At 47.3% G+C, this 11,975-nt stretch overlaps 1 protein-coding gene across 1 annotated transcript in view; it reads right to left on the reverse strand.

Moving 5' to 3' along the window:
• Positions 1-7,450: 7,450 nt before the first annotated feature.
• CPLX4 (complexin 4) overlaps positions 7,451-11,975 on the reverse strand; it is an 18,635-nt gene continuing 14,110 nt past the window's right edge. Inside the window, exon 3 of the mRNA XM_009330323.1 lies at positions 7,451-7,696. Within this exon, the coding sequence (XP_009328598.1) occupies positions 7,469-7,696 (228 nt within the window). The 3' untranslated portion in view covers positions 7,451-7,468. The remainder of the gene's footprint in view (positions 7,697-11,975) is intronic.

An 11,975-nucleotide genomic window follows, 5' to 3' on the forward strand; every position in this document is an offset into this window, starting at 1 on the left:
GGGGGGGGGGGGGGGGGTGGGGCAAGAAAAAGGGAGAAATACTCACCCAGCAGGTACCTGTACCCTGCTGCAGTTTGCATACTCTGTATCATTCAACAGAGTGTTAAAAACTGGAAAAACTGGCTTTGCTTTTTTTCTCCCCAGAAGTTCCTAAGTGTGCAGTTTAAGAACCTTCTTGAAAGCACGGCATATGAGGAAGCTGCTGCCTCCTCCCATCACTGCATCACTCATGCCTTGACAGTCACCTCCTGCTTTTTTTCTGGTGAGATTTTTCTTTATCTGCCCCTAGGAGAGTTGGTTGTGTTTTCTCCACCACTTACAAAGTGCTCTGTGGCATGCAGGAATCCCACAGACAGTGCTGAGCAGGCCCCCGTGCAGCACAGTGCCTGAGCCTCCATGGAGCGTGCTGCCCCTGATGCCTGTCCTGGCTGTGGGCATGGAACCAGCCGTGGCTGCTCTGGCAGCAGGGCAGCCCTTTCTGGGTGGTGAGCAGCATGGGTCTGGTGTGAGGGCTTGGACAGTTGGGCTCGCCACGCTCAGCCATCCCTCTGGAGGGAGGGAGTGGAGGTTCATGCTGTAAGGCTATATTAATGCAATCCTTCTTTACTTGTTTTCCAATTAGCCTAATTGAATTCGGATTGCTTAAAAGTGGGCACTAGAGACATTTATCTTGATGGGATGACGGCCTTGAGCTCCAGCGATCCTATTAACTATAAGAACCCAAATCCCAGGTAGGGTCTGTCCAGCAGTAGCTCCCATGTGACCTAACGCTTTAATCTGCTCCTCTTCCGTGCAGCACACGCACACAGACACAGGCACAGACACACACACACATACAGACATGTACACATACATGCACACATGTGCATAGGTGCATGCATATACATACACGTGCATTTGTGCACACATGTGCATTCCCATACACACGCACACATGCATATGCACACACACGCAGTGGCTGCCTCATAAGGTTCCAGCAGCCTTAGGAGAAAGGCTGTTCAGTGCAAGACATTGGAGAAAGACCTTCTTTCCTTTTTCTTAAGAGTTGGAACAGAGTCAGTGTGCTCCCTGTCTGCCTGCCTGCTCCACTCCAGGCTCTCCCATGCTCTGTCCCCAGGGCTAAGCGTCTAGAGAGCTGCATGCCCAGTGACATGTACCCTATGTGGCCCCGCCACCTCCTACCTGCGTGCCTCCGCAGGCCTGCAGTTGGTGTCTGAGGACAGGGACAGCCAGTGCTGGAGGGATGAGCCATGCAGGTGCTGGCAGGGAGTAGGGCAGCCACCTCCAGCGCAGTGAGGATCAGACTCCTGCTGAGGGCAGGACAGATTTGGAGCTGTGCCCTGGCCATCACGCCGCCCTGCGTGGGGGGGTCTCAGGGGGACTTGGGGCAATGGTGCTGGCCCCCCATGGGGCCAGGACCCACTGTGCCCCACCACTCCTGTGCACAGCCCGATGCCAGCCCCAGGGCAGGTGCAAGCCCTGGCCCCGGCATCCCCGGGAAACTCTGTCTGTGCATGGGAGCTCAGGGCAGAAACCAGCACCTCCTGTGCTGTAGCCCAGCTCCGCTACTCCAGACTGAGAGTTTTTAAGTCTCTGGCTCCAAAAATGGTGCCTAAGGCAACCCACTCCCCTCCCAGCAGCAGATCAGTGTGGCTGTGGCTAGCACCAGGGCTGGGGAGCATCCCACACTGTGGATGGGGAGGTCCCCCATCCCACACCAGCCCGCAGCCACCTCCCAGACCCACTCGCCTCTGCCAGCCCTGACATTTTTTTGGAATCTCATTAATCGCTTGTTTGGTGATTCTGACTGTACTTTCTTCTCTGACCCTTTAAACTGTGAAAATGCTGATCCTATATGTGCTGATGAATTTAATTAGCTCCTTTAAACCACCAGATGCTTTCAGTAAGATTTTCAGGATGTCCCAGGCACATTTTAATTCAAAGGTCAAAAGCCTTAGGCTTGTTTACTTTGGTGTTTTATAGATAAGACAATTCAGCCTGTAAAGTAACAGAACAGTATGGAGACACCTACCAAATTTATACAAATACAGAGGGAAATGGATTGATCCTCAAAAACCAAAGGCCAGTTGAGCTGAGCCAGCAACTATTTTAACTACATTATGTAAAGACCTCCTAAAAGAGTCCACTTGTCTTTCTGCATAGATAATTAAATTCTGCGGTGACATGTGAGAGAAGGATCCCAAGAGACAGAAATCAGATCAGAAGTCTTGGAGGCAAAGTGTTTGAGATTGAGTTAGCATTTGCTAGCTCTGATGCTTGATGAACATGCTGAAGATAGGTCTTCTCCTCTAAAGAAATGACCTGTTACAATACAAGAGCCACTGACATCCCTCTCTGAATGGACCAGGGCATCCTCTGGAAAAAACGAGGAAGGTAAACTCGACAACTTCTGTGTTTCTTAAGTAAGAAAGAAGTGAGCAAGAAGAAAAGGCATATTTTCTTGGGACTACAGTGAGGAAAATATTTGATAACAGGTTTTCAAACAAGTCTATGCAGCTTATATTTGAATAGTGATTGCTGAAAGAGCTTTTCCAAGCTGATCTCTTGCATCCAAGACATACACAGAGCTGTCCCACAGAGGACAGGACCAACACCTGTGACCTCTCCCTGTCCCTAAGCTGGTAACTCCACCGGCTCCCGAAAGGACGGGACTGTGTGCGATATGCAGCTGGCAGGGCAGGGCTGAGCCCCACACTGCCCCAGGGAGGTGCAGGGGCGGACTGGGGACGGTGGCTGGGTGCACCGGAGGGTCCGGATCATCAAGCAGGACTGTGATGGGGAGGCAGGTCCAAGGCCAAGCTGGGAAGTCCATCCATAGGTCAGGATTGGGCCCAGCGATCACCAGGCAGGTCTGAGGTCCAGCGGGCAAGTCAGTTTGCAGGTCAGGGTCTGTGCCGTGGCCAGGCATAGACGTGGCTGTGGCTGAGCTGAAGACAGGCACAGCTACAGCACAGTTCAGGCAGGGACTGAAGGCCCAGTCCTGAGCTTAACTGGAGGCCCAGGGCCCGTGGGCAGAGGGTGTGGGTGAAGTGCCATTGAGAAAATGAATAAAAAGTTCTTTGGCCACCAGACTTGTAGGAGAAAGAAGTCTTTCTGGCAAAAAGAGTTAAAGCAGCCATCGAGGGTTGATTGACCTTTGCCAGGGCTGATACAGCGGCTCAACATGGCACAGAGCTGTCTTGGACACCTGGGTCTACCAGGCCCTTGCTGGCAGTGGGCATCACGGCAGCCTGGCGCAGGGAGGAGCTATATTAAAAAAAAAAAATCTGCTTATGTTAAAAACTAGAGCAAGACAAAAAGATCAGATGTTTTCTGTAGCTTCTGAAAGTCCCTTCTAACCTTTCTTGCCATCTAACCTTTTGGGCTTTCTTGCTTTCTTGTCTGGAGAATTTTTCTGTTGAACAGCAAAGCAGAAATAGACCCCCTCCAGGCCCATGCAGAAGGCAACCTTGACTCCACTTCTCCCTTCCAGAGGGGGAGAGGCACGTTCTTCTATTAGCAACATCATGGGAAAAAGGCAGGCAGTTGTTGAAATGGACAGCCTCCTCTAGGAATGACCTGGTCTCTCCTCACAGACTGTACCAGTGCCTCACCCAGCTCCTCATTTGGGCAGCAGGATTAAAGGGGCTGGAGTGATCTGCAGTGGGTTTGCCCTACAAGTTTATGATATTTTCAGTTTTCATCTGATTCTTTAAATAAGCTAGACATCCAGAAAGTCATGATGTATCTCCTGTCCTCCCCTCCAAGTAAACAGCAAGTGGGGGAAGCAAGAGGTTCACTTTTGTCAACCAATACTGACACATCTCCCCACCTCTGTCCTAGTCACCCTTCCTCAAATACCCTTCTCATTCCAGTGCTGAGGATGCACCTCAGGGCCAGGGCAGCTGCAGGATAAGGCACCCAGCCAACAAGCTGCTGGATGGGGGAAGGCAGCAGAACTGGCCCCACACAGTCACATGAAAGAAATTCACTCCCTGGCATGCAAAATACAGGCACCAGTTCGGTTTTGTATCTTGCTTTATTTGTAGGAAGGAATCTCAACTTCATTTTCCCGTTCGCAAACTGGCTGCATTCAGGGAAACTAGAAACTATGTACCCCTGTCTCTTTCAGGGAAACTAGAAATTATGTACCTCAGTCTCTTGCTGACAGCCCAGAACAGGGTTTTGCCCAGAGCTCTCCTCCTCAATGCACCAAAGTGATAAAAGTGATCTGCATGTTTTACAGACCTGGGCCAGTATTTTTCACGATGCTACAGATTCCCCAGAAGTCTGGAGGCGATTCCCTTCAAGGGACTTCTGGCTAGAGGGGAGCTGGAGATGTACAGTTCTTCCCCCATTGGCTCAGCAGCAGACAGTCCCACACACGAAATGAAGGTAGAAACGAAGTCATATGCTCAAGACACTGGAAGATTCCAATAATGATATGCTTTGGCTCTGCACTCCTGCCACCCAGAAATGTTGTAACAAACAAGAACATTTCAACGTATGTGTTGGAGAAGTGTTTTTAGAAAGTGTTTGCCTGTGTGCTCACCAGTACATTAGGGGAAAAAATGGTGATCAGCTTGAAATGCTATAAAGGATTCTACTAGAAAGTAGATTAAAGACATACAAATAAATGTATTTGCGCAGATTAATAAAACATGATCCATATATGATGAACACATAAAGCTACACACTACTCTCTCTGTCCTTTTGCAGCCATGGAGGAGGGCACCATTATACCCATTGGTGATAATGGGCTTTTTAAAAGTAGCTAATTTTCTCTGTCCTTTTCCCATGTCATGGTGTCTGTGCCAGTACTGCAGTGGAAGGTGATGGGGTGACCCTTCCTGGCAGTCTCAGCACCCAGCAGCCTGCTGGAGCGGGAGAAAGGTGAACCTCCCTCCCTCGCCCTCCTCTCTGCCTCACTGCAGAGGTGGCTTTGCCAAAAAGGAGAATTTGTCCTCCTTTCCCAAGTGACTGGTAAAACACTGCAGGCATGGCACAGGCTCAAATCCTCCCTAAGATTTTGTGTGTCTGCCCCTTGGTACTGCAACTGTGTAGCTGTGGGTGACTACTGTCCCCCTCTGCAGGGAGAGAAACCATCCCAGGCAAGTGTGGGAAGATGCTCTGCGCTGCTCAGGCATGGTGGGCTACCTGGTGAAACCATTGTTTTACCAAACGCATGCTGTGGTGTCTCCACAACAGTATTGCACTTCACCTGGGAGTTGCTTCTGAAGCTGTCGGCAACCAGGCCCGGTGCAGCCATGCAGACCCTCAGCAATAGCCAGCCTTGCTCCGTCTGGGCCTGCAGCAGCAAGAGGTGTTAGCTGGGGCTGCCAGATAGGATGGCTAAGTCCTCTCATGGTGACTGTGCCCAGGGAATGACCAATGGTGGCAATAAAGGTGTTTACAGGACATGGTTTATGTTGCCAGATACAAAGGCAGCTGTTTGGGGACACCCAGCTGTTTTCTGCAACCCCCAGCTGATCCACCCTGTCAGTGATGGGACCTTCCAGAAACCTGGTCCATTGGATCACCCAGCTTCTCTCAGCAAAGCACTGTAACTCACTGGGGCTTGGCAGAGCCACCACCAGTCTGTGGGGCTGGAGGAAATAACACAACCCAGGCAAAGGGGGCTCAGTACAGAGTGGCTTTCACTTCTGGAGTGCATTGTATTTGTATCTTTTGCACTTCACAGACCAATACCTGAGGCCAGGATTGAGGAAGAAAGAGGGAGAGGAGAGGAGAGGAGAGGAGAGGAGAGGAGAGAAAGAGACAAAAGAGTGAAAAGACAGAGAAAAGGAAGGAAGGCAGGAGGGAGGGAGGTGGGAAGGAAGGCAGGCAGGAAGGCAGGGAGGGAGGGAGGGAAAGAAAGAAAAGAGACAAACCATACTTAGTGCATTTATTCATTTAAAAATGAATATTTTTACTTGATTGGGTGGAGACAGAAAGAGAGACTTAAAAACCTGTAGGAAGGTGCTACATGTATTCATTTGCAAATTTCATTCACAGGCTAGCTCTTGGAGGACTTGGCAAAGTCCTTCATTTTACAGGATATCTGAGCCCCTCGGGAGTAGTATTGTATACATCATCCATGTGCAAGGGCTGTACAGCTTTTGTGTGGATTATCATGCATGATAACTACTATGGCTATGCAAGTGAGAGACAGACTGATGCTCCCATCTGCCTTAACCATAGGACCCTGCTCCACAGGGCTGGTGGAGGTGACCTGTGCTGGCCCCATCATTGCCTGCCCAGGCTGCTTGGGGCTCCTGGGCTAGCGGCCCTGGCAGCACTGCAGGCTGCAGCGAGTAGCCATCCCTCAACCAGCCAGCTGCTCTGTATGGGGCCACACTCCTCCAGCTGTTAGCCAGCATCAGCTCCGCTTGTTGGGGAGTGGGAGGCAATCAGGTCAGCACCTGCTTAGGTTTTCCCCAGAAAAAAACTCTGAACAGCAGCAAAGAAAATCTTGCTTGGTCCTGAATCTAAAACCATTGAACTGGATCCTGTGTGTCCCACAGACTCAATCAGATTTAGCACTAGTGAAAGCCATGGTTTTTCTCAGGGTTTAGGTGCCCTACCCTGGCATAATCTTTCAGGTGAGCCAGATACAAGGTTTAGCCTTGTATGGAGCTAACTCCTAGAATAAATGTGGTGAACTCATTTTACCCTATACAAGTTATTTGCTGGTACCCCAAGCCCCAGCATTTGGCACACATAGCAGCCAAGCAGAGGGCCACTGCTGTCACTTGACGTTTGAACTGCATTTGAAGACCTAGAGGCTGTGAAATTAAAGCAGCCTGGAGCAGTCTGCGTTGCTCACTGACCATGGTTCGCTGATAGCTACCAAGCCTTGGTTTCCTACAAGTCCTCACTCAGTTCTATATATGATGACATTTTTGTCCCAAGCTGTAGAGTTATATGCTTCACTTTTTGCCTTTTACTATATTTAGTACAGAGATGGTCAAAACCTTTTTTTTTTTTAAGGTTTTGCAGAAAATGTCAACATTTGCATACTGGGTTTGTTTCAAAATGTTTGAAACAGACAAGTTTTTATTAGAAATATATGTATTTATTTCTGAAAGCAGTATTAAATGAGTGGTTACCTACCTACATGTTATGCATCAGAAACACAATTTTGCTAAAAAATACAATTTAATAGCATTTTGATCACTTTGAAAAAATGGGAAAAGGCACATTTTTTCCCCAATATTAGCTTTTTTAAAGCCATTTTTTTCCATGGGGAAAAATGTTATGTTAAAAAATGAGCGTCGGTTCTAACTTTGCACTAAGCAGTCACAGCACATGAATTTTGACACCCCCCCCCCTCGGGTTTTAAAGTCTCTCTCTCTCTTACTTTTCTATATTTACATTTAATGCTATAGAGCTAAGCGCATTCCTCTGCCTGTCTGCAGCCCCTGTGAGACAAGACTGAATTCACAACCCTTGGATAGTGGTGTCTCTTCTACATCACAGAACATTTCTGCTCAGCAGCCTGTTTAATTTCGGTGAAGGTGGCTTGTGCCTTTTCTTTGATCGCATCCATGTCCATATTCTGGATGTTCTGCAGCTGTCCCAGGATAGAGTCCTTGTCCTCTTCCTCCACCTGATCTTCTGCCACCATCTTCTGAAGGTCTTCTGGCAAACCCACATCATCTCCAGCCATCTGTATTTGATTGTCATCCAATTCACTCTGATACAAAAAGCAGAAAATAAAAACAGTACATAAGAGTATTTCTGCTATCCCAGGATCTACTGATGAGTCTCTTTTTTGTTCGTTCATTTGTTTGTTTTAGGGAGAACTGAAACATATGCACAGATTTTTCAGTCAAAGTTTTTAGATGCAACTTGTGAATTCAGGGACTCAATCAGCCCCCATACAAGTGTTAAGAATTTTCAGACAATGTCAATTGTATTTCTTTGAAGGGTTTCAGTAGTGTCAAAACTGAAGACCTCAGTGTCACTTGCCATTTTAGAAATCTGTTATATGTGTTAACTGTGGTAACATGCTGATACTGCAGGAAATCCACCACAAGTTATTTGTATCCACCAAAGACATGCTGCAATATACTGCCTAGGCTGTCATCTGTTGTGTGATTTGGTCCATGAAGCAATAGCTTTAGAAAAACTGTGTGGCTACCATTCCCCTATTAATTTGGTGGTGGGTATTTTTGGATATCAGCACTAAACCAAAGCCTTCCTGAAGAAAGATGCATTAAACTTAGGAAAGAATTACTGGCAAAAAGGCCTCCATCTTCCCCAAACCATGTCTAAACTATATCTAGGTCTTTGGTTGGCATCTCTGAGTTGTGATGAAGAGCAGGGGCTGTCTGGCACATAATCAGAGCAGTGCTGCAGTGCTGGTAAGTGGGGTAATAGGAGGACTTGGACAACAAAAGAGAGGATGGAGGTTGGGTGTGAGTCTGAGAAAGCAAAAGGAGACAGGAGAAGGAACTGGTTAAGCAATTAAAAGGGCTGAGATGCACTAAGCACTACACACACTTGCTTCCTGCCTGCCCACTGAAATGCTCTATCAGTGGGGCTGTGTCAATTTTTCAAACAATGGTGATTTTGTTCACATTTTTGTGGTGGATTCTGATGGATTCAGAGCTCAGAAGAACAGGGTATTTTGACACAGCTCACACATCAAAGATAAGCATTAATGCCTCATTACATCGCCAAAATGAGGCATGACAGCAGTAAAGGCCTGATATGAATAAGCAGCAATGCTGTCAGCAGGAGGTGTTTTTGAGAGTGAGAGGGATCTTGGGTTTGCATGAATGAATGAATGCAAGAATGAATGGAAGGACATATATGAGCAACGTGTGTGTAGTTTCAGACCTTAGCAAGGACAGGCAGACTGGGATGCTTGACTACATAGCCACTATTTACTGTTACCTATATTTGCACAACTTTATGTTTGCAATAACTGTAGTTCCCTTTAACCTGATTTCTCCCCATATATTTTATGAAAATATGGAGAGTTGTTTCATGATCGTTACTACTATGTGGGTAAAATGGGTGAGGATGTCTCTTGACCCCTTTGGGTAAGGGTTGCTGCTATCAGATCTGTGGAAGCTAGAAACAATATCCCAATCGGCAGAAGTATTCTTTATTGATTGCGTAGCAGGAAAAAATTTGTTATCCTGCTTGTGTTAAGCTTTAAGTTAAATGTGTTAAGCTTTTAATCAGCAAGTGCTGGCTATCGGAGGAATTAGCCCTTTTGAAATTCTCCCAAGTAGCAGTAGAGGATGATAAAGAAAGATACTGGGTTAATCACTGAAAAAGTCCCCCTAAGCAGACAATCACACATATTCTTTTCTTTAGAACTACTTATAATTTAAGACATCATCACTGCACGCTACTGTATATTATGTGGAGAGATGCCCATACAGTGCACACAAAGGCCACTTTGGTGATGCGAACAATTGTTTGGCACATTCTTGCACCAAAGCCCCCTGTCCTGCATGCACAATGCAGTTTGGGGGTTCAAAGTGTTCTCTGGCCAAAGAAGAACATATTCAGATATAGTCTAAAGCAGTACAATTCTGCCCAAGTCACCTGTCTCTACCCACTTGGCATTTAGCCTGTCCTTGAATAGACCTAGTATGAACTTCCACAGGGTAGGGTCGCTCAACAGCAAGCCAAGAAGTACATAAGGTGTGTATGGCCTCTTCTCTTTCTTCTGAAATTTGACAGATCTGGTTCTGTTACTTTGATTTGAAATGGAAGTGTAGCATTAAGTTTCTGATTTTACCTGTTGTGTTTTGTTTTTCTTTAAAGTCTGGTGGAAATAAGTTAAAGCTTGTTTTCTCACAAGGAGAGACCAGAAGATTTTCCTACAGGATGTTCTTAAAGTCAGGCTAATGCTGCAAGTGTCCAAATACACAGTGAGCCTGCAGCTCCAAGCACCCACTTCTGAAAGTCCGAATCAGAAATGTGGTGTGGAAATGCATCACGTCTGTTAGTTTCAGACAGCAGCTTGCAAGCAGAGTGCAAGCAGGGTGTGCAGATCCCTACTGTCCCAGCATGCACATGTGGGGACTGTTACTTGCCCAAGGCCAGACATGGCTCTGACAGTGATAGAGGCACTACCCTGCATCAGAATACACTCAGCTTGGACTACAGAGAGCACCCAAAATAGGCAGACCTCATGGACAGGACAGCTGGGGCCATGGGCTCTAATAAATTCATACAGAAAGCCCCTCTGGGCCCTGGCAAACATGCACTCGACTGGATGGCCTCTCTCCTGATGACTTTAATCTCCATAGTCTCCAGGTCTCTGCAAGTGTTCAGCCACCCTTTTAGGACCTCTGAGAACACAGAAGCAACATCTATTCTAGTAAAATAAATATGCCTGGCACTGGTCTCTTGCCCCAAGGCCAGCTGTCCTGGAACAACCCACTGCGATGCTATTGAACTCTCTCACCCTACCAAACAGGGTGGTCCCATCTAACTGCCTGTTGGCAATGCCTGTCCTAACTCCCAAACTGGCCCTGGGAACTGCTTGGGAGAGTGCCCAGGCCAAAACTGGGTCAGACTCTATTCTGACAATTCAACAGCATAGGCAATAGAGTCCTAGTGCCTGGTAATATACTTTGACCCTGATTATGCATCTGATGTAGTAAGACTCGGATCCATTTTGTTACAGGTGCAATATAACGCAGAGTTCTTTATACATATGTGATACACAGGTGTAAGCAGAAAACAGACAGTCTAAACATCTGTTTATATGAAGTCTGATTGTAAACAAAAGAGATCAAAGCTCACAGGCTAATCTACAGGGGAGTCAGACTGCTTTCCAGCGTTACTGTGTGATGTACTGCTTTCCTTATGTCTAACATCCTGTCATAAAATTTACCTATGCCTACACGCAGACATCTTTAGGTAGGTGAATCCAGACCTGATCCTGTGATTCATCACCTATAATGCACCAGTTACATACCAAATCAGAGTTCATCTTGCCTTGACCTGCAAGTGGGATTTTTGGTAAGCAATACAGCAGCCCCATACTGACCTATGCCATCCAAGGGCTGCAGGTACCTCACAAGTAGGTACGAGGAGCCACAGGTTGGAAACACCAGCCTTCTCCCCCACAAACACCCTCTTGTGCCATCCCTACACAGGGATCACAGTTTGGAGCACAGGAAAGGTGTGCAGAGGCTGCTTGGCACCCGAGCTGTCAGGGCCTTGTAGGCACTGTCATGTCATTGCCCAAACTGGCTTCAATAAGAACCCCCTTACCCCTGGGGTCCAGAAATCCCATTTCAGCTCAGGTCAGGCCCCCAGTCCTGCCCTAAGCTACGTCACAGCTGTGCCTGTGCCAAGGTGGTCCCCTGCTGAGCCTGGCTTGTTGACTGGTTTTCCAGGATAGACCGTGCTTTGCCTTCCCTGACAATCACTGGGCTGTCGCTGGATCCTGCTGCGAGCCCCAGCTCTGCGTACTGCGTTTAGAGCCTGCGGGACTGTGCCTGTGGGTGAGGGCACTGGGGTCCCCCGCTGCCCTGGCCTGGACCTTCTCAGGGAGCAATCCTGATCCCTCTGCCTCCTGACATCCACATTGTGACTCCATTTTTCCACAGTGGAGCCACAGCTGTTTCACTCTGGCCTATTAAGAAAACATTTAGATCAGCAAAAGAATTCTTCAAGCTTAGCAAATACTTGTTTTCAGATACTTATCTAAAGCCTGTATGCACTGAAGAGCTTCTCCTGAGACAAATTTTTCTTTCTGCTTGGTCAATATGCATCCCCCGTGGCACAGCTAAAGCTTATGTAATGGCTGCGTACAAGTAAAAAACCCTTTAATTCTGGAATGGCGCTATTCATTAAATCAAGTCTTAACAATATTCCCATCACAGCACAATAGAGCAAGAGCTGTTTGAGATTGCATGACTACATGTCCCTTTCATGGCGAGAAGCTTTCCTTTTTAATGTCTTTAGCAGCACTTGTTATTGAAAAGACATCTGATTGC

Source organism: Pygoscelis adeliae, unplaced genomic scaffold, assembly GCF_000699105.1.
Source record: "Pygoscelis adeliae isolate BGI_AS28 unplaced genomic scaffold, ASM69910v1 Scaffold568, whole genome shotgun sequence".
Taxonomy (NCBI): Eukaryota; Metazoa; Chordata; class Aves; order Sphenisciformes; family Spheniscidae; genus Pygoscelis; species Pygoscelis adeliae.